This window comes from Oculina patagonica, chromosome 4 (genome assembly GCF_052425735.1).
Source record: "Oculina patagonica isolate OP01 chromosome 4, crgOcupat, whole genome shotgun sequence".
Lineage (NCBI taxonomy): Eukaryota > Metazoa > Cnidaria > Anthozoa > Scleractinia > Oculinidae > Oculina > Oculina patagonica.
In genome coordinates this window covers 62,094,812-62,114,771 of record NC_135761.1, presented here as the reverse complement: position 1 = coordinate 62,114,771, position 19,960 = coordinate 62,094,812, and the positions used below count along the sequence as shown (strand labels likewise).

At 37.6% G+C, this 19,960-nt stretch overlaps 1 protein-coding gene and 1 long non-coding RNA gene across 2 annotated transcripts; both read left to right on the top strand.

Moving 5' to 3' along the window:
- Window positions 1–637: 637 nt before the first annotated feature.
- Window positions 638–15,815, top strand: LOC144648645 (uncharacterized protein YfbL-like). The gene is made up of 7 exons (XM_078508151.1): window positions 638–695; window positions 1,766–1,971; window positions 6,634–6,808; window positions 7,554–8,037; window positions 8,864–9,060; window positions 11,916–12,038; window positions 13,255–15,815. The coding sequence occupies exons 1-7, from the start codon at window positions 638–640 to the stop codon at window positions 13,335–13,337; spliced, it is 1,326 nt and encodes a 441-aa protein (XP_078364277.1). The 3' UTR covers window positions 13,338–15,815.
- A 1,057-nt stretch (window positions 15,816–16,872) lies between these two features.
- On the top strand, window positions 16,873–17,874 carry LOC144648950 (uncharacterized). Its single transcript, XR_013569804.1, has 2 exons — window positions 16,873–16,977; window positions 17,092–17,874. It is a non-coding gene; the product is annotated as an uncharacterized LOC144648950 (long non-coding RNA).
- The last annotated feature ends 2,086 nt before the right edge of the window (window positions 17,875–19,960 follow it).

The following is a 19,960-nucleotide window of genomic DNA, read 5'->3' as shown; positions in this document are numbered from 1 at the left end:
AAAGTATAAAAAGCAAAATGAAAATAAAAGCTAAGAGAGACAAGAAAGCGCAAATTAATTTCATGAACTGAGCGGGAAAACCTTTTGGGACTGCTCAAAACAAAAGAAACCCTTTCGGGACAGCAACAACAAAGATACCGCTCTAATCCACTGACATGTTTGCCAACTCCTTTGTCTTTGAAGTCAAAATCACGCGAATGACGCGGTATTTTTGGACTTTTAGATTGTCTCAAAATTTAACGCCACAGACACCAACTACGCAGTTTACATGTAATGGAACTCTTTATCTGTCTTGTTTGTTGTTATTATGCTACTCTTTGGGGATAGCATGGACTTCTAGCTCATGTGCTAGCTTCACGTGACCCTGACATCACGAAACTTGGTTTCAGTCCATTGCCTTCCAGGTTGTGACAATACTCGCGTCACGCTTTTCGCCGAGCCCTTTCGAACGTTTGGGAAGCTTTCGCCTTTCGCAATTTCTTGCTCAAGTTGGGTCGGCTCATCGAGAGTCCCATCTCCTGACTGGAACACCTCCTGACCGTTTGCCTTGTGTGCTGACAAAGTAGTGTCCCAAATTGACTTATTTTTCGGTTCAAAGCAGCGGGAAACTTCATAATATTTTTTGCCCATCATAAACATGGATGGAACTGGGAAATGGGTTTTTCTATTTTTAATGGCGTTCTTCCTCATGACAGGTAAGTTCATGGCATCTGTTTATGTGGCTTTAGCATAACTACATGTGACTTTTGCCTGTGCTTAAAGAAACTCGGCTACTATACTTTAAAATTGCTGCTTTAACCGCGCGCGGTCCCCCGGCTAACAGAAAGGTCGAAGGTGATAATTTTACAGTAAGCTTATATCTTCTTTTCCTCCTAATGATTGCTTCGATTTGCCTGTTTTAAACGACGTTTCGTAGAGATAATTATTATTCATTCTTATGTAAGTAAACTCTATGCAGTAGACCCGGCACGTGGTTATTTTTAAGTAAACTGCGCGTATAAACCGGTAAAATCTTACAGCATGATGTTGAAAGCGATAGGCCGGCAGCTGCTATTCAAACAAGCATTTCTGCATTGTATAGTTGCTATAGTCACACCAAACGAAAATGTTTCGCTTTTTAGCAATATTTACCGAACTTCAATTTCATATGTGTCATGTATCTGCTATGCTTAGGATTGTTTACATGAACATGCAGCTTTTTCCCCAGGGGACATAATTTTCTTGGTGATTTTTGAACGCATACATGCAAATCACGTAACGCTCCGGCAGCAAATACCGGTAAACCATCAATACGAAACGTTTAAGATATTTTCTTTAGTTACATTTTGTTGATCAGGTCAAAAACAATTTAGTAGATCTTAAATAAGATTTTTTGTTTCCTTTTCCAGCTTTTTTTGTTTGTTCCTTTAACATGCCTGCCACACCACTGTCTTAAATAATTTAAATCTCTGAGGATTAGTTGCAAACCATCATTTTTTTAGGCAGACTTATGCTTTTAAATACCTTATTGTTACTTATTTTCCCAGGAACTTAACTTCGCGAAAATTGAACGGGCATATTTTGCGGGACTTTATTTCCGCGATTTGGCCAAAAAATGTGTTAAAAAAATTAAAAGTACAATAAAAAAAAGTTTAAAATAAATTTCGCAGTCTTTATTTTTGTTATTTTTTGAAAATCAAGAAAATTGCAAAAATTAAGTCCCCTGAAAATAAGTACATGTAACAATAAAGTATTGAAAATTTTTCATTGACTATGCCATTCCCAGTTTCAGATGCACAACAACTTCCCGCAGCAGATAAAACAAAATATCTCAATTATTTAAAAAAGTTTGAGACCAATCGGAATCACTACCGACCAGAAGCAAGGCAGAACTTGGAAAATGCAACGCTGTACATAAAAGAGAAGTTTGAAAGTGCAGGACTAGAGGTCAAGTTGCAGAACTTTACCACAAGTGACACAACAACTGGCCAGGTTTGCACCCTTACATCTGTTTACATTTTTTGCTATCAATAATTTATTGTGAAATACTTTTATTATATTTTTAAAGCATGAAAAAAAAAATTAAGGCCTGGCTAAACTAGGAACATTGTTAATATCGTAAAAAATGTTGTTGTTAATCATCATGGTAGAGTACAATAATAATAAAGTAATATGACGAATCGCGATATACAAAATCCTTGTTATAACAAACAAAATCAGGAGACTTAAAAGTAAAATGTACCCCAATATAATGAATTATAGTTAACACGCGACAAAAAATAAATATGTAGAACAGACCAACAAATATGAAAGTACTTAAATCCTGTAACAGGAAAACAACTTCAAAGACATGTACAGTTATATCCATATACATGTATATGTGGGTATAAGACATTATTTAAAAGCATATGTTATTTTGGACAGTCATTCAGATAAAAAATGCTGGGTAGACAACGGAACAGCGTGAAAAACAATTATAACTATACCTAACCCAAATGCCGCCTGGTTAGCTCAGTTGGTAGAGCGCTGGACTGCTGTGCGGGAGGTCGTGGATTCGAACCCCAAACCGGACCAACACTCAGGGTCTTAAAATAACTGAGGAGAATGTGCTATCTTTGTAATTACATCTGCAAAATAATGGTTAGACATTCCAGTCTTCTCGGAAAAGAATGATAAACCGTAGGTCCCGTCTCCTGTCAGGGGACGTTAAAGAACCCACACACTATTCTCACCGGGGCCCGCGCGAACAAACACCCTAATTTCCCATTCCACGTGCCCAGTAACTTTGGCAACGGCAAGCCATGCTGCTGACTATGTACGGGTATATAATATAGCTTCTCAGTACACGTGTATTCTGTCTTTTCGTGAAGTGCTGGCGTACTTTTGCATCGGCTCCTCTTTAACTCTAGCGTCATCGCTGCGCCCTCCGTCTGCCCATTACACAAGTCCTGGTGCTCTTATCCTGGAGTTTTTGGCTACTCGTCTGACTCGTTTATACGTTCAACATGTTTATCCTCACTTCGCCGCTGCTTCTCTATTTCAAGCGTGCCAACAGCAAATACACCACCCGCTAGCGCTCTAGCAATTCCTACAGAGAAGAGTCCGAGGTCTGTTATCTGGGTCTTCGCTCGCATGTTAGTCTATTCTACTTATTTTGCATTGTGTTGTTTGCGGTGTTTGTGAAGCTACCTTCGCGTCCCGAGTTATGGTGTATTTGTCTCATTCGCGGCCCTTCCCTCGCTTTTTCATTTCTTCCCTTTACCTGTTTTCTGTATTTTTAGTTGGGTTCTTCTTATCCAATCTGGTTTTATTGTCTGTTTGTTTGTTTTTAAGGTTTTGTTCATTACTCGGTTTTTGTCCCTATATTTCGTTTCATGGCCTTTATTTTTTCGTCGCTTTGTCTCACGCCACGTGTTTTCATTCATCCTCCTTAGTGTTTTCTTTGGTATTTGTTCTGCATTTTTTATTTATCGGTATTTTTGCATGATATTTCAGTATTTAGTTTATTTCTGGCGTAGTTTCTCGTATTTTATATTTCATTGCTTGTTGTTTACCTCTTCAACTAGTTTGTCACACCTTTGGTTGCGTTGCAATCTCACCTTTTGTTCTACTTTCCCATTGTCCCTTCGTTAGCTGTCGGTATTGTTTGTCATTTCTTGTGTTATTGTTGTATTACATTATTTAGGGAACAGACAAAATAAAAAGCGTAAAACAGGAAGAGGAGGAAGGAGGAGAAGCTTAAGCATGGGAGAAATGTACAAAAAAGAAAAAAAAATGGAAATTAAGAGATGGAAAAGAAGAAGTTAAAAAAGGAAAAAGAAAAGAGATGAAGAGGTAAAAAAAAAGATGAGAAAAAGAAGAAGTAAAAAAAAGGAGAGAAGAAAAAAAAGAAAAGAAAACAGAGACAAAGAGATAAAAAAGATACGAGAAAGAAAAAGTAAGAAAAAGAAAAAAGGAAAAAAAAAGAAAAGAAAAAAAGAAAAGAGATGAAGAGATAAAAATAAGAGAAAGAAGAAGTAAGAAAAAGAAAAGAGGAGAACAAAAAAAAGAAAAAAGTAGAAAAGGAATGAAGAGATTAACAAAAAGATAAGAGAAAGAAGACCCAAGTTACAAGATGAGAGAGAAATGAGAAACTTAAAAAAAAAAAACAAGAAAAGAGAACTAAAAAAGAGGAAAAATGAAATGGAAAAATATAAAAAGATCACTTATTATCGTTGTATCTGGAGGAGAGATTAACCGCCGCGTCGGCTTGTCCCGAAAGGGGTTATCTAAAACCTTACACTCTGTCCTAGACGGGGTATTTGGGGGCTCGCCGTGTGGTTGGTTTTTCCCCTTCCAAGTCGTTGTATGTTATCTTTGAGACTGCGTTTATATACTATTTTCGTGGTCCTGGTTGACTCCGGGGAGCTCACTTGGGTTTTGATCTCGAGTTTGCGGTATTTTTCGGGCTTTAATCTTTTGGTAGCTGATATTGCGTTTGGTAGGGGGAAAACCCCGCATGGCGGGCCCCAGCACTCAGTTAGAAATGTCCATTTGCTTGCTTTTTGTTGCTGTTCCCTTTAGTTTCGTTTTGGTGACATATTTTGCTATGTTTTACTAATGTTTTACTAGTGCCGCAATTATGTTATTGTAAATGCTTACACGCTTTCTGAGTTTTGGGAGGAAGACTCTTGTTTCCTTTCAAGTTTAAGAAAATGTACCGAGAAATCACCCACTTAACAAAGAAGGCAAAGAGAAAGAGAGCCTCGAAACGAGGTTGGCTGTTCTTAGATTGGGGCTTACGTGAGCGGGTACCGTAGGAGTCGCCTCGTTCCCATAACTTAACTATAACCGGGGTGATTGAGAGTAAGGGCTCCGGTGGGAATTGTTTACTATTCTCAGACAGACAGACATTAAAACACAAATGTTATTTTTGACAGTCGTTCAGATCATTAAGTGCTTGGTAGTGCAACGTAACAGCGTTAAAAATAATTATTAATTATACCTCGATAGAACGAACATCTTGGTCGTTTTTCCTCAATTTCGTTATATCGAGGTTTTCGATATAACGAACTCTCAATATAACGAACAAATCAGTCCATTGGCACTTCGTTAAATCGAGGTTTCACTGTATAACAAACCATTGATATACCGGCAACGAACATTATCCCAAGTACCTTAGCACTTTGTAAAATTAAGGTTTCACTGTATTAGATACAGTACAGCAGGTGGTAACAAAGCTATAAGGCGAAAGACAAGCTAACAAAGGCTCTCTTGTTAAATAATAAATTATCTCATGTAATGTGTCATACTAAATTAAAGAGCAGTTCTAATATAAAAGATTTTATCCACTGCAGGTCTAATGTATGTAGTGACTACAAATCATATCTTTGTCAAAAGGGCATTAGAAATTAATTTGTTGTTATCTGAATGATTTTACTAAAATGAATTTCAATTATTGCTCCTTGATTTGATAGCTTACTAAAACTTCTCATTTGTTTTACAAAGCCCATTCGTCTACACATTAATGAATTGCATATTATTCAGCCTCTCCAAAGCTACAGTTATTTTTGTTATAATGATCACATTCTCCTAGTCCATTGACATGTTCGTTATATATACTGGTAAGCTGGAGTTCCGCTGCACAAGCCTGAGTTTCACAGACAAACCAAGTCAAGCCACAACAGTAGAGTTAACCATAAAATTAATTTCTTTTACAAAACAAGTCTGAGCTATTTGTTTCATATAATCATCACACCCACCCCATGGAAGGCCATTGGTCACTGACCACATGCTTCCCACGCACTATTTTGTAATTCAGATGTAATTTTCAGGTTTACCGTGGCGGATCTAGGGAAAGCGCCCAGGGGGACCCAGGCCCCCAGATAATATTTTCAAGAGCACCCTCCCCCCCCCCCCCCCGCCCCGCCCGCCCCCTTCCACCTCCTTATTTTAGGGTCTGGATGATCGGGCCCTCTGCCTTATCTAAAGGGTTTGGATCCACCACTGGTCTTTTTGGAATTAAAATAGAACTGGGCCCGGTTGTTCAAAGCACGATTAAGCTAATCCAGGATTAGCGTAAAATTTGATTTCAATTTTATGTAATTTCGTTGAGGTTTTCTGATAATATTGTCTGTCCCACAGTTTTGACATGACCAATCTCAAACTTACCAAAATATTAGCTTTGGGAAACCCTTTAAAACAAGAGAATTTAAAATCTTGATCATCTTTTAATCCTGGGTTAGCGTTAATAGTCTTTCGAACAACCCGATTTCAACTGTTGTCAGTAACAAACAGCAGCGCAGTGCCCAGTTCTTTCTCTTTTCGTAATAAAAGCTATTTTACAAAATTCATGGCTTTCTTTCATGTTTCTTGTCTACAATTAAAGTATTTTAATAGCTGCACACATGCTGAGTTGGCCTTTGTATTTAAATGTTATTTTTCAAGATTTAAGTACTTTTTTCCAGGAATTAAAAAACAAATTAAAAATTAAATTAATTTAATTTTTAGTTTATTCAAAATTAAAGGGTCATATTTCTTATTAAAATTCTGAAATTCTTTATTAGTTATGATATTATATTGTTTCTAAAAAATAGCACAAAATAATAGGAATACAAAATGTTATTATTTTGTGTTTTTGCTGGAGATGGGATTAATTTGATTCTTTTCTTGCAGAGTGTCAGTGGTACGAATGTAATAGGAATCCTGAAAGGCCAATTCTTTGACACAGCAAATGACGAAGTCATTATCCTTGGGGCACACCTTGATACAAGAGGAATTTTACAAGAAGGAGTAAATAATGATGGAACTGGTCTAGTTGCATTAATGGCCCTGGCTGAAGATCTTACTGGTAAGTATATTAATACTAGTTATGCAACGCTTTCGAGTGGTATACTATGGAATATCCCACAAGTCACTTGTATTTTCTCGGTATACGCACAAGCCTTTAGGCGAGTGTGTATACCAAGAAAATACAAGTGGCAAGGCAAGTGGCATGGGATATTCCATAGTATACCACTAGAAAGTGCTGTGTAACTATTTTATACCATGCCATAGAAAATACACTTAGTAATACTAAATTTCGTCGAGAATACAATCGCAGCGCACGATGGGAAGGAATATACAACGGCTTTCATGTATTCTGATTGGCTGTATTTTCTATGGCATGGTATTAAACAGGGTATTAAATCAACTCATAATGTTCAGTAGAAATAATTTCGATGGAGGCAATGCAACTTTTAAAAGATGTACCAGTAGGCATGTATACAAGTTTGGAATACAATGACAGGATCCTCTGATGTGCATTACGTGAGATGCATGTTTATTGGCCAGTCACCTTTTTCACAGACTTGGTGATATGTCATACCGCAGGGTGTAAAGAATTTGGATTTTCCAGGTTGCCTTTTGGGACCAAAGGCCTTTTTCAGTGTCCCTACTTAATCTACCAACAAAAAAAGGGCAAAATGTTTCTTGTCCGATTGGCAAGGGATTGATAAAATCCACTTGCACTGGGCTATCAAACAGGACTTTCTTTCTTTATTACCAGTAACTCTCTGTTCTGAATAATTCTAACACTATTTTTTTTCAAATTGCAGGAAAGGACAAATGTGTGCAGAACCACAGCATCCTGTTTGTTGCATTTGATCGTTCTGAAACATTTGACGTACAGCAAGGCCATGCAGTGTGTAACAAGAGCTGCGGAAGCAAAGCTTTCGTCGCTGATTTTAACACCGTGATTCAACGTGGTTCAGTCAAGATTGCAATCATTATGGATTGTATTTCAAACTTTAACGCTGACGATAACAGTCAGATATACCAGCAGCCGATCAAGGATTATTTCAGTTCCTTTGTTGAAGACCAAGGGTTAATCTATACTAACAAAGGAAATTATCTTGCAGTTGTTGGTAGAGAAGATGAAAAAGAAATGTTAACCAAGTATGTGGAACTATTTGAGGAAGTGAAGAAGACAACATACGATCAGTACAGTGTTCAAGACTTCATGTGGAACTTCATGGGAAAACCAACTGGAATTAATTTGACCAATGTAGAAACTGCATTTGACAAGTCTGATACATTAAGGTGAGAGATCCTTTTAACACGTACTGATGTAGCATCACTACCAAGTGGAGGGGGGGACGGGTGTGGAACCCTAGAGGAACAGGGCATCTGAGGGGTACAGCAGGCAAGAGAAGAGAGGGTGTGAAGTGGGTGGGATTCACAAGGTGGCGGAACCAGGAGTGCTTTCCATTTTCAAAGTGCGACCTGTCGGACCAACTGGAACTGACCGTTGTAAAATGGAACGACATTTTCTGATTAATCCGGGCCAAGCGAGTGGAACGGTCCTTTTCATTTTGCATTCATTTCGCCAGTTCCCCAAATCTGTGAGAAGCTACTGAACTACATTGTAAAGTAAGACAACTGAACAGTTTGTCAAAATGGAACAGTAAATTTCGGTCCGACCGGTCCAACCGGTCAAAGTGGACCACCTCCAGAGGTGGTCCTGAATTTTCCGGTCACTCCAAACCGAAACGGAGCTTTCTATTTGACTTCCAACCGAAATTTCCGAAATATTTGGCTTAATGGAAAGCACCCCAGGAGACTTGAGAGAATTTTTTTCAACATTTTGTAATATTTTCCAGTAGAAATAGCACCGGTGGGAGCCACGAAGGAAAGGAGCAGGTTGGGGGGAGTGGGGAGGGGGATTAAGTATTCATTTCAAGGTAAATTGGTAGGGAGATAAAAAGGGTTAAATTTGGGGAGGAGGGGTGGGGGGGATTGAAATCAGCAAATATAGCCTGTAAGTGACCAGCTCCACTTAAATTTATACACTTTTTCTTTGTCCCAAGAGTGTCCACTAACAGGAATTGTGGCTGTAATTTAGTAAAACAAACTTTTCTTTTGACAGTTTTTGGGATGCCAACTTGAAGTCTATACTGCTGACTGATACCTGCTATCAAAGGGACCCTTATATGACCTGCAAATCTAATGTTTGGTGCGATAACTATGCGAAAGTTTCATGGAACAATAAACCTGTCGGCTTCATGTACACAACAGTGACTGCCGCAAAAAACCTCACCAAGTTGTTAGTTTGCTCCGACACAGGTAATTAAATTTGCTATTTCTCATAGCTTCATGTGTGATGTATTATTATAATATAATTATACAGTATAGCATGTATGATGAATGTTCTCATGCCAAAGAAAATGAGCCAGGTCGTTTTGGCTCTTTAATAATAGATCATGTTACTTTCTCTGATTTCTTTGACATTTTATAAAAGAAATAAAAAAAACCTTCTCCTTGTGCATTGTTGAGTTATAAAAGCACTCTAGAAGTGCGAGAAGCACTCGGCTGCGCCTCATGCTTCTCTATGTACTTCTCTCATGTTCTTAAAAAATTCCCGCGGGCTTATATAAGTCAACAATGCACTCGGTTTGTTTTTTATTTCTTTAATAATAATGTCATTATTACTGTCATACTTTGCTCCAACAATGCAACCTGTTTTAATACATTTGGCTCATACACTTGCACCTGCAAAAATGGCTACCGTGGAAACGGCTTTACTTGTGACGGTTAGTGATTCTTCCACATATTTGTTTTAATTTAATAAATTATGAGGATTTGGTAAATTTTATGTCTACGTAGTGTTTTCTCCTATAGCTAACTTTGTTTGTCATAATAAACATTAACACAGTTCCTCTCTGTACAGATCTGCCAACCTGTACATGTGCTAACCAGAAATATGAAGAGTTTGTTAAACAAACCGGAGCATCTCTTAAATTGAAACTGGAGATTCCGTAAAACCGCACAAATGTTGCAAAAAACAAAGAAAATAAACTGCTCATTTGATAAGATGAGAATAGTAACACTGGCCATGTAGCTCTGTCCTGTACCTTTCATTTAAATGATCACACACCAGGTTTAGTGTTTTAAAATTTCGAATCACAAGTTATTATGCTCATTGAGTAGTAACACACGAAAGCACTAAGCTCAACAGTTTACTCGTTAATTGATCGTATCGACTACCTTGACTTCAAATCGTTTCTAAAAAACGTGGCGAATTGTTACACTTTTAGGGATTTTAACTACAACGTTTTAGCGCCACAAACAATCAACAATAGGTTTAAGGAGTTTACATATTTTTAACTTTTTATTCTCACTCATTCGAATTCACAATAATTTATAGTTTTTAATACGTAGATAGTACCCCTTTTAAAACGATTTTAACATTTTTATCTTTTTAATTTTGTACACGACCCCATGGCCCACAAGCTTGTAGCTTTTATCTTTTATCGTGTATAAATAAAGGTTGTATGTATGTATGTATGTATGTATGTATGTATGTACTCACTGTACAGCATAAAAAGTAGCACTTTCTAAAAGAACTGCTAAGAAAAGCTTTCATTTGAAAAGTCACACAAGAGAGTAATACTTGGTATTGCTGTTGAATAATAAGCTTTCGTTTGAATAGTCACTCATGCCAGTGTTTCATTCGTTTAAGTCATCACCATTAGATGAGCTTGGGGAATAGTGCCTTAGGTATGGTGGAGCCACGCATGCTTCTTGCGAATGCAAAGGTATCCATGACAACCCTAAAAGCGGCAACCACCAGGCACCGTCGCACTGATAGAACCGTGGTATACTTATGGGTTAGAGACTGTTGTGAGTGTTTTGTTGACAAATACACGCACGCGCTGGCCGCACAATGAACGAGAAATTTTCAATACTGCACGAGGCGTAGCCGAGTGCAGTATTGAAAATTTTGAGTTCATTGTGAGGCCAGCAAGTGCGTGTATTTGTCAACAAAACACGAACGAACAGACTCTAACCCTTTTAATATACAATCTGAGTACACTGCATCGAACTGCAAGCGATCATCGACTTAACGAACTTCAAACAACAAACTTAATGTTTAAAAATAAGAACTGTAGTAGTACATAATTACACGGGATTACATCAATAATATAAAAATCACAAATTAGCCGTACAGAAATAAAACTTAAAATGGTTCATAAAATCGTTCATCAGCTGTGGTCTTTCATAAATACAGTCAGCGAGAAGCTTGTTCAATGCAAGTCGATGGCTTTCACAATCAAGCAACTACAAGCAAGTCAATCGCACACAAAAATGTATTTATTGAGCTGCAGTTTACCTTTGAACATGAAAGCGCTTCAAGTTGTTATCCTCTTCGATTTTGTTTGGTATTGGATCGTTGATAATTTGAGGAATATACTTTTCTTCCACTTCTACAAGCTTTGAAGCTGAAGACACCTTCAATAATGCACGATTTTCGTGCATTATTGTCAATACTGCACTGTCTGAGTTTGCTGACGACAGGTAAAGCAAAATCACGTGATCTATTTTAACCAATTGCGCGCGTGGATTTTGGACAGTGAACGAAGATTGTATATTAATTATCAACAAAATACTTACCATATCAAAATGCTTACCAAATGAGTACTGGGCCGGTTTGAGTCTAACTTACGAAATTTACCGCCGGAAAGCCGTGCAAAGATCGATTGATAAACCCTGATTTAGAAAACCACGGACGAAATGATTTCGATTTAAAACATGCAACTTTTAATAAGACTTTTAAAGACTTTTGCTTTGGAATACAAGCGATATTCGAGGAAGAAGGAACTCGCTTGAATGGTCGACATGTCAAACGTCACAATTATCTGTTTCAACCACAGGTAATCTTTGCTAGGCGATGTTAGCTCGCTTATTGTTTCTGCATGTATGGTTAACAGTGGGTAATTAAAATCTCGAGAGAAGTTGGAGCCGTGTACTTGCAGTTTTTTCAAGCGTCTCACGAGACGAGTCTCGTCTCGAGAGACGATACTTAGAGAGGGTGGCAACTTACTTTTGAGCGAAACTGTAGCCTAAATTCTGTTTAGCCACATTAAAAAAGTACGGAAATTAGACTTGGGGTGAAAGTGTTCTTTTATTTCTTAATACAGATATTGACGAATGTGCGCAGGGAGATGCCAAGTGTTCAAAATCAGCAGACTGTGTTAATTTACCAGGCTCTTACAAGTGCAACTGCAAAAACGGCTTTAGCGGAGATGGCTTCAACTGTGCTGGTCAGTTCTCTTTATTGTTAGAATAATTATTTGTGTAATGTACTAGTTTGTTTAACAAGTTATGTTGCTCCTGTAGAAACATTTTCGGGGCAGTTTGGAAGCCCGCTAAGATATAAGTCACCATTACAAACAAAAAACATGTGCGCTTTTTGGGGGGGAGGGGAGGGGGAGAAGTTTAAACATCCATCCATAACATACCCCAGAATGAAGAGCCGAGTAATTAACTTAGTAATTAGCGCGGTAAAGGCGCTAACTGGGGACACAGATTAATTTACATCAATACTTAAACGCTAAAACTTCGGTAATTTCTTGACATTCTCTGTCTTTGAGACAGAGAATGTCGAGAGAGGAATTACCGAAGTTTATCTAATTCTTTTATCGTTTCGACGAAAGAACTTTCTGAAGCAAAAATGCTAAAACTATGATGTTATAAAATACGAAAACTATGTACATTAGAGTTTAAATGGCTAACTGTTACATAAAACACAAGAGTGGCAGCAACTATATTCCAATAAAGTTACATCTATGTTATGAAATAATAATAATAATAATAATAATAATAATTCGAATCAACAAGTTTTTGGAAGTTGACTGTATAATAAAATTGAACGCTAAGAAATTTGAACGACGTTTCGACCCCAAGTCTAAACGTCGTTCAAATTTCTTAGCGTTCAATTTTATTATACAATAATAATAATAATAATAATAATAGTAATAATAATAATAATAATAATAATAATAATAATAAAAAGGTTCTTATTGCGCATTTAAAATTCTCAATGCGCTTACAATTGCATAGGATTAAAAGGATAAAAACGATAAAAGCAAGAGCGATGTTAGATACAGAAATTCAGTACTAAGATAAAAAGATAAAAAAAAAGAATCTAACTAAAACATGCAATTATTAACATCTATGACTAGGTTAAAAACTATTACAAAAAAGAAATGTTTTAAGGTTCTTTTGAAAAATCGCTATAGTCTCAGACTGCTTGATATAAAAAGGTAGCTCGTTCCAAAGTTTCGTGGCGTAAAAAGAAAAAAAAAAGGATCTGAATGTTTCTTTTAAAAACGGCTAAAGACATTGCTTCTCTAACTTTCTTAGGTAGTTTTGCCCATAAATGTGGGCCCAACTACTGTTATTACTGGCCGTTAGCAAGTACAGAGTTCATTAAAAAAAATCCTTTTTAACTGTTATTTTCTTTTTCTTTGTCCACAGCATCTGGGACGTCAACTGTTACTGTCATTTTCTATCATGTTGTGATGTTAGTGTTTGTTGGCTTGCTGGAATTCACAATGTAGACTTTGTCAGGAGAGCTCTGCGTCAAATATTTATAAACAAACATGTAGTCTTAGGCAGGAATCATTTTCAGGCTAAGGGGATTTAGATAAACAGTAGAAAGTTGTAATCATTTACAGGAATAATTTCCTTCAGCAAATTTAACCAAGACCAGTCTTTCTTTCTTTCTTTCTTTCTTCCAAACAACTGTGTTAAGAGTTAAACCTTTCCAAAAAAATGTTTTGTACGTGATTTTCTGGTGTAGACTAGGGATTAAATCTTGCTATGAAGCAGCTTGCACTTAAATAATCTTCTGACCCCTGTTTTTTAATTTATCAATCTTTTAGGTCACTGATAATATTAATGTACAGAGTGGTTTTACAAAACCCGTAAAATAGTTAGCACACTTTCAGTAGATACAATTATCCACTCTTTAGTTTAGTTTTGAACGTTATGCACTAGGCCTTTCATATGAGTTCAACTTGGTTTTTATTTCATAGGCACTTTAAGGTTCCACAAGTATTTTTTCTTTCTTAAGAGATTCTTGAAAAGTTTTTTTTTTCTTTTAAACTGGAGTTTCTCCAAGATAAAACTCCGAACATCGCTTGTCCAGCTAAGGACATTTGTGAATTCACTGAACGTTGCTGTTGTTGTAATTGTTGTATTGTGAACTCTGAGTAGTTTTTATCAAATTATAAAGCAGTTTTCAATTGAGTGTCGTAAAACCAAAACCAAAGTAATCAGTCTGGCCAATCACAAACGACACAGACAATCCAGTGAACCAATCAAAACTCGAAGCAAATACATGTAGCTGGCACGAAGCGCGGGAAAACGTGCGCGAGCGAGGGTGTTTACCATTTACAAAAAAATTTCGGAAAATTTCCGTTGGGAATTTCCGTTGGGAAGAGTGCGTTCCATTTAGACGGGTCTCATTCGTTCACAGGCTCCTCTCTGTTCAGTTTCTGTTGCTCCCTCGAATCGTCCGCGAAAGATGTTTATACTCAAATGCCGTGATGAATGAAATCATAAAGTTCGTAGTTGACAAGGAAAATCTGATAAATTCAAAAGATTATGGGGAAAAGTATCCTTGCAGCGGCTGCAACTTTCATGAGACGCTACCTGTACCACAATAGTAACGCTATTTTGAATGTTTTTTGTCAGCATATTCGATCGATGAATTTAATATACTTGCTTTGCCCAAAGAAAGCTTGGCTTCAGACACAAATTTTACCTACCATTTATCGTGATGCAGTATATTTTGTAGAACTGATGCAAATACTTGAGTAGAGCAATCGTTTAAACCCTGAAAACTCAACCATGAAGAACTTTATTTATACATAAGACTGACCCGCCATTTTAGTTGAGGAGCCGTGAGACCCGGCTGTGAAAAAGGCTTGGGACTGGTGAGAAAGACGAGAAATCTGTAAATGGAACACGAATTTCCATTGGGAAGTTTCCACCGGGAAAACGGGACTACCTTTTCAGGTTGTCTGTTTTTTTCGGGAACTTTCCAGTGGAACGAACCGAAAAGTCGTGTTCCATTTACATTCCGCCCGGAATTTCCGGAAATTTTTTGTAAATGGTAAACACCCCGAGTCACGATTGGTTTTGGTTTTACTCCTGATTGGCTGAGAAAGTGGCGCGAGATTTTTTAGCCAATCACTCAGCGTAGTAATGCAAAACCAAAGCAAACGCAATTTACTTCGACACTCAAGTAAAAACCGCTCTACACTACAAACGTAAAAATAATTAGACTTGGTTGACTAAATTGTAGCGCAGTGCACTTAAGATAGCTTGCAAACGTAGACAGGCTTGCAAACGTAGACAGAGTTTAGCCTGTAATAAGAAAATAATATTTAGAAAATAACAAAACTTTTATGTCGCGTTTGGCGATCGTAGAAGTATACGTTATTTTTAATTGATTTTGAACCTCTCAGAGAGTTTAATCTAGATGAAAAGGTCTATGAAAATTATTTCGAAAAATATATCAAATTATATCAAGATAACTAAGAGTTTTTTTTTTTCAGAAAAATTAGTAGTTGAGTTTTTATGGGGTCTTGTGAAAACCAAGAATTTGGCGACGTGATCAAACAAAGAATGTAAGGTCGAACTTTGCTTCCAAATGGGCCATTAAGTACTATATGTTGAGGGTTCCTACATCAAGTTTGGCCAAAATATACATAACACATTTTACGAATTTCTTTTTAGTTTTAAGAGGTAGTTAGGGAATAGAGCTTTTATCAGACACTATGGAGAACTGAACTATGCATTCACTACTGTAGTCTTGCAATTCACTTTCAACCCTACAAGTGTATTAGACTGTAGTGGCTTAGCACTTTTAGGTACACCTGTAGGTTGGCACCTTTAATGATTTTAGAATTATCGTATTACAAAATTGCATTAAGCAATATTTTTACCTAGTGTATTTACTTCCTTTTGACTCTTGTTTTGTTAATTTATTATATGCACGACCCAACACAAATAAAGTGTTGTTTGATCAATTGACTGACTGACTGTTTGATTGATTGCGGCCTGATTGGTAGTTTAAAGCAACTGGAAGCCATAAAACTCATCAAAAACTTGTCAAAAAGATGTCAAAACATTTGTTGGATGGCTACGGTTCGAGGGCTTCATTGAGTTACGGTGCGCAACGCATGGAAATAAAGATTTCAGTAGTTTTCCACTCGACATGGCGTCAATAATTTATGACTAGCTCGCTCAGTCTATCAAAGCACCTAACAACTGTAAAGAGAAATGCCATGCGAATATAATCTCAAACTCGCACGAGCACTTAGAAAAACTTCCATCGTTTCGAAGAGTGTTTAGAGCAGAAAAATAATTGTTGGTAACTGCTTGCAGAAAGTGCGTCACAGAACCCTCTCCAGGTGGCAGAGAACCCGACGGCTGGACAAAAATATCTTTCTCTGGACGGTACGTTAGTCATTTTAAAAAAATCAGCAAATTTGGTCTCTTAGAGATTGTGCGAAGCTTCCAGAAAACTGTTAACACAAAATCATTTACTCCGACAGCACGAAAGATACTCGTGCAAGAAATTTGAAACGCAGAAGCGACCAAAGGAAGAATGTTTCGAATGTGGAAAAGGGTTGGCGAAAACGATATTAACATGCATAAAAAATACGCCTGTAAGAAGAGGGAAACGCAATAGGCACCCAAAGAGAGAATGCCCAAAATGTGGAAAATGCTTTTCGTTATTCGGCCTTTTTCAAGCATAAACGAAACGGTTGCTCACAAAGTAGCATTTAGTTATTTACGATAAAAATATACAGCAGAGCGGATGTTGTTCGTGTTTCCTTAGTCATGCTTAGTCATCTTTGTCACAATTCCAATTTTAGATAATAAAACGGGTGGCCGCGCTTTGCAAAGTGAACAATAGAAATGACAAAACTGAGTTATTTTTAGTGGCAAATTATTTCACAAGATTGATTGAAATAATTTGCCACAAGAAGTTCACAAGAAGTTTTTTTGAATGAAAAGCATACAGCGGGATCGTCTGACACTGAAATTTCTTCCGATAAAATAAGCTCAGTAGAATGTCGAGTATATGCAGGAACTGAGTATAGCCGTCAATTTTGTTGTCAAGCCTTAATAAATGATAAAATGATAAAAGCGAATGCAATTCTCCATAAGCAGTCATGACCTACTGTATAACATACTTTATTAAAAACTAGCAATGGTAGCTGTTGTAATTCCTGCGTTTTGATTGGTTACCGGGCAATGGTATATGACCTCCTATACCATTGACCACAAATTTGGTAGCCGATACGCGTCAACGAAAACAGCTGAAGAGCTTAGATATTGCAATTCTTCGGGCGTTTTTAATAAAACAATTATTCCACTCGCGCTTGTTAGATATGAGATCGTTATAGCCAACTCGGCGTTGACTATCTATCATCTCATATCCAACGCGCGCTCGTGGAATAATTGTTTAAGTATAACATTCATAAACGCTTTTGTAATTAATTCTTATATACAATTATTGAAAGAAAGCGTCAAATTATAAAAGAAATAACTCTTTTCTCTCAACAGATCAAGGATAACTGCTAACAGCAAATCGAGTTTGCTAGATGTATTCGTTTCCAGAATGTATTGCCTGGCTTGCTGTGGGCTTAACCGAGTGTGTTGCTATAGTGACACTTAACATCATTACAACAATCGTTTTCATGAAGAACTGTAATCTCCGTAAGCGAAGCACGTACCTGGTCATAAATTTGGCAGTTGTAGATATGTTGGCAGGAGGATTTGCTACGATTGAGCTGTTCTACTTAGCTGGAGCACAATGCAACGTCTGGAAGAACAACGTGACTGAACAATGGGCAGCTTATTTGCTTAATGTACTGCTTTTCTCGTTTCCCGTTGCATCTCTAGCAAACATGTCTGCGATTTCGATAGAACGGCTTCATGCGACGTTTTGGCCGTTCAGACATCGCGTTATGAGTAAATGGGTTTATGGACTTATAATAGCTGTCGTTTGGGTTACGGCCGAGTTGTTATCAATTGCAACTATAGTTCTATGGGAATTTAAAGGACCAAGTTATTATTTTTACTTATGGAATTCATTTAATTTAATTTGTCTTTTGGTTATTTGTTTTTCTTACGCGTTCATTGTTATTACAGTCCGTTGTGGAGCGCAGCCTCAACATCATGGTGCAGCCAGTAGAGAAAGAAAACTGACCATGACATTGTTGATCGTGTCATTCGTGTCCCTACTGCTGTGGCTCCCATATTTAGTAATCAGTTTTATCTTTTTTTCCACTGATATTTTTATTTCGTTATCCCCACTAGCAATACAACGGTTAAATGACGCTCTCGTATTTTCATTTTATGCAAACTCGCTTGTGAATCCTATCATATATGCCACCCGAATACCAGAGTTTAGAAGAGCTCTGGTTGCATTGTTTCGGAAACGATCTCAGCAGCTGAACCAAGCTGAAGTTATTCCTCTTCGTGACATGTAATACTGTTCACATATAAATACATTTAAGGCTCGTGTGTATACCAAGAAAATGTAAGTGACAAGTGGGATATACCATATTATTAAAAACTAGCAATGGTATATTGCATTTCCTGAGTTTTGATTGGTTTACAGGCAATGGTATATGAGAATTGTTAAGCATTCTCACTCATTAATTATGCCGCTCATTGTACGGCGTGGATAAGATATGGGAAAAGATTGTGGCCGAGGCAATGAGCGACTGGGTGAGAAAGCACTATAGCTGTGTGTTACGTCGCCGAAGGGGAGGTGGGAGGGTCGAAAATTTGTTCGGACTTCCCGGCTTGCGTATCTCTTTCGAAATGTCCCGAAACTAAGCAAAGAGATCTTTAAATACCGCGATTGTGCACATGCTGATTAGGCATTACATAATACAACTATCTATAAACAAACAGGGTTATGTAATCCACGCACTTGTGAATTCCGCGTCATAATTATGAATGAGAATAGTTAAGCATTCTCACTCATTAATTATGCCGCTCATTGTACGGCGTGCCGATAAGATATGGGAAAAGATTGTGGCCTACGGCTGCTCACGCACCTTGCTGCTTCAGTATAAACGCCAAAAGATCTCCGCATTTACAGGAAATAATCCACAAAATACACCTTCTCCCCAAAACTCAGAAAACCCCTCAAACCCCAACCGGTATATCCAACCACGAGAGAGGCCCAACCCAACTAGTGGGGTTACTTCCCTATACGATATCATAGCATGTATTTAGATCGTGGCTTATAATGAGAGTGAAGTTAAGAGTAAAGAAAACGTCAAGACCTAAGGCGGACAGAATAACACCAGCGATGTCTGCCGAGAAAGGAAAACGTAAGACAAAAACGAAAAAAGAACAAAAGGGAAAAACCCCACTAGCCAAGCCGGACCAGGAATCCGTCGTAAACGGATTATAGGGTGTAAATTAGAATACCCTTCTGATCGCGACAAGGCCAGTGGAGGGGGTGGACTGACTATTTTTTAATTATTTTAAAATGACATAATATTTTGAAATGTAAAAATTCTAGCTAGGGGTGAAGTAAAGGATAAACATAACTCCCGTATAACCCAGGTTGTAGCGCCTAAACGTGGATAAAATGCTTAACTCCGTGGATAAAAACGGCCGACCGGCGAGCTTTTAATAATTACAAACTAAACCTACAGAAATATACAATTGTCTATTTAAAGTTCCGCACTGGGATGTGTTAGGTAACAAACCTTACGTTAGCCCAACGTGTTAACACTTTAACCTAAGCTCATTAACACTCAAACAGCAGTAAGCTCTTAAACAAAAGTCCACACAACTACTGTATTTTTCTTGACATGAAAGCTTATCAATTCCAGACTGATAAACCATAACAAAGCACCTAACACACCAACACTTAAAAGGACCGACACATGACTGTTGCCAAATACCCTCGATACCCAATTCAAACTTTAAACAAAGACGACGCATGGCTCTTGCCAACTTAGCTCGACACACGAGCACACTTGAGACCAAAACCGTAACACGTCGTGAAACAAATTGTGCTCAACAAAGGAGCGAACATAGCTATAGCCGACACACGGCATGTTCCAATTTCTACTCGACACACGAGCGAACGTTTTAGATACAACCAACAGACAGCATCTGCCAATTTCTGCTCGAC

Coding starts and splice junctions, on each gene's coding strand:
- LOC144648645 (XM_078508151.1), top strand. CDS start 638: ATGGATGGAACTGGGAAATGGGTTTTTCTATTTTTAATGGCGTTCTTC. Junction 1,972..6,633: donor GTGACACAACAACTGGCCAG/GTTTGCACCCTT, acceptor CTTTTCTTGCAG/AGTGTCAGTGGTACGAATGT. Junction 8,038..8,863: donor GACAAGTCTGATACATTAAG/GTGAGAGATCCT, acceptor TTCTTTTGACAG/TTTTTGGGATGCCAACTTGA.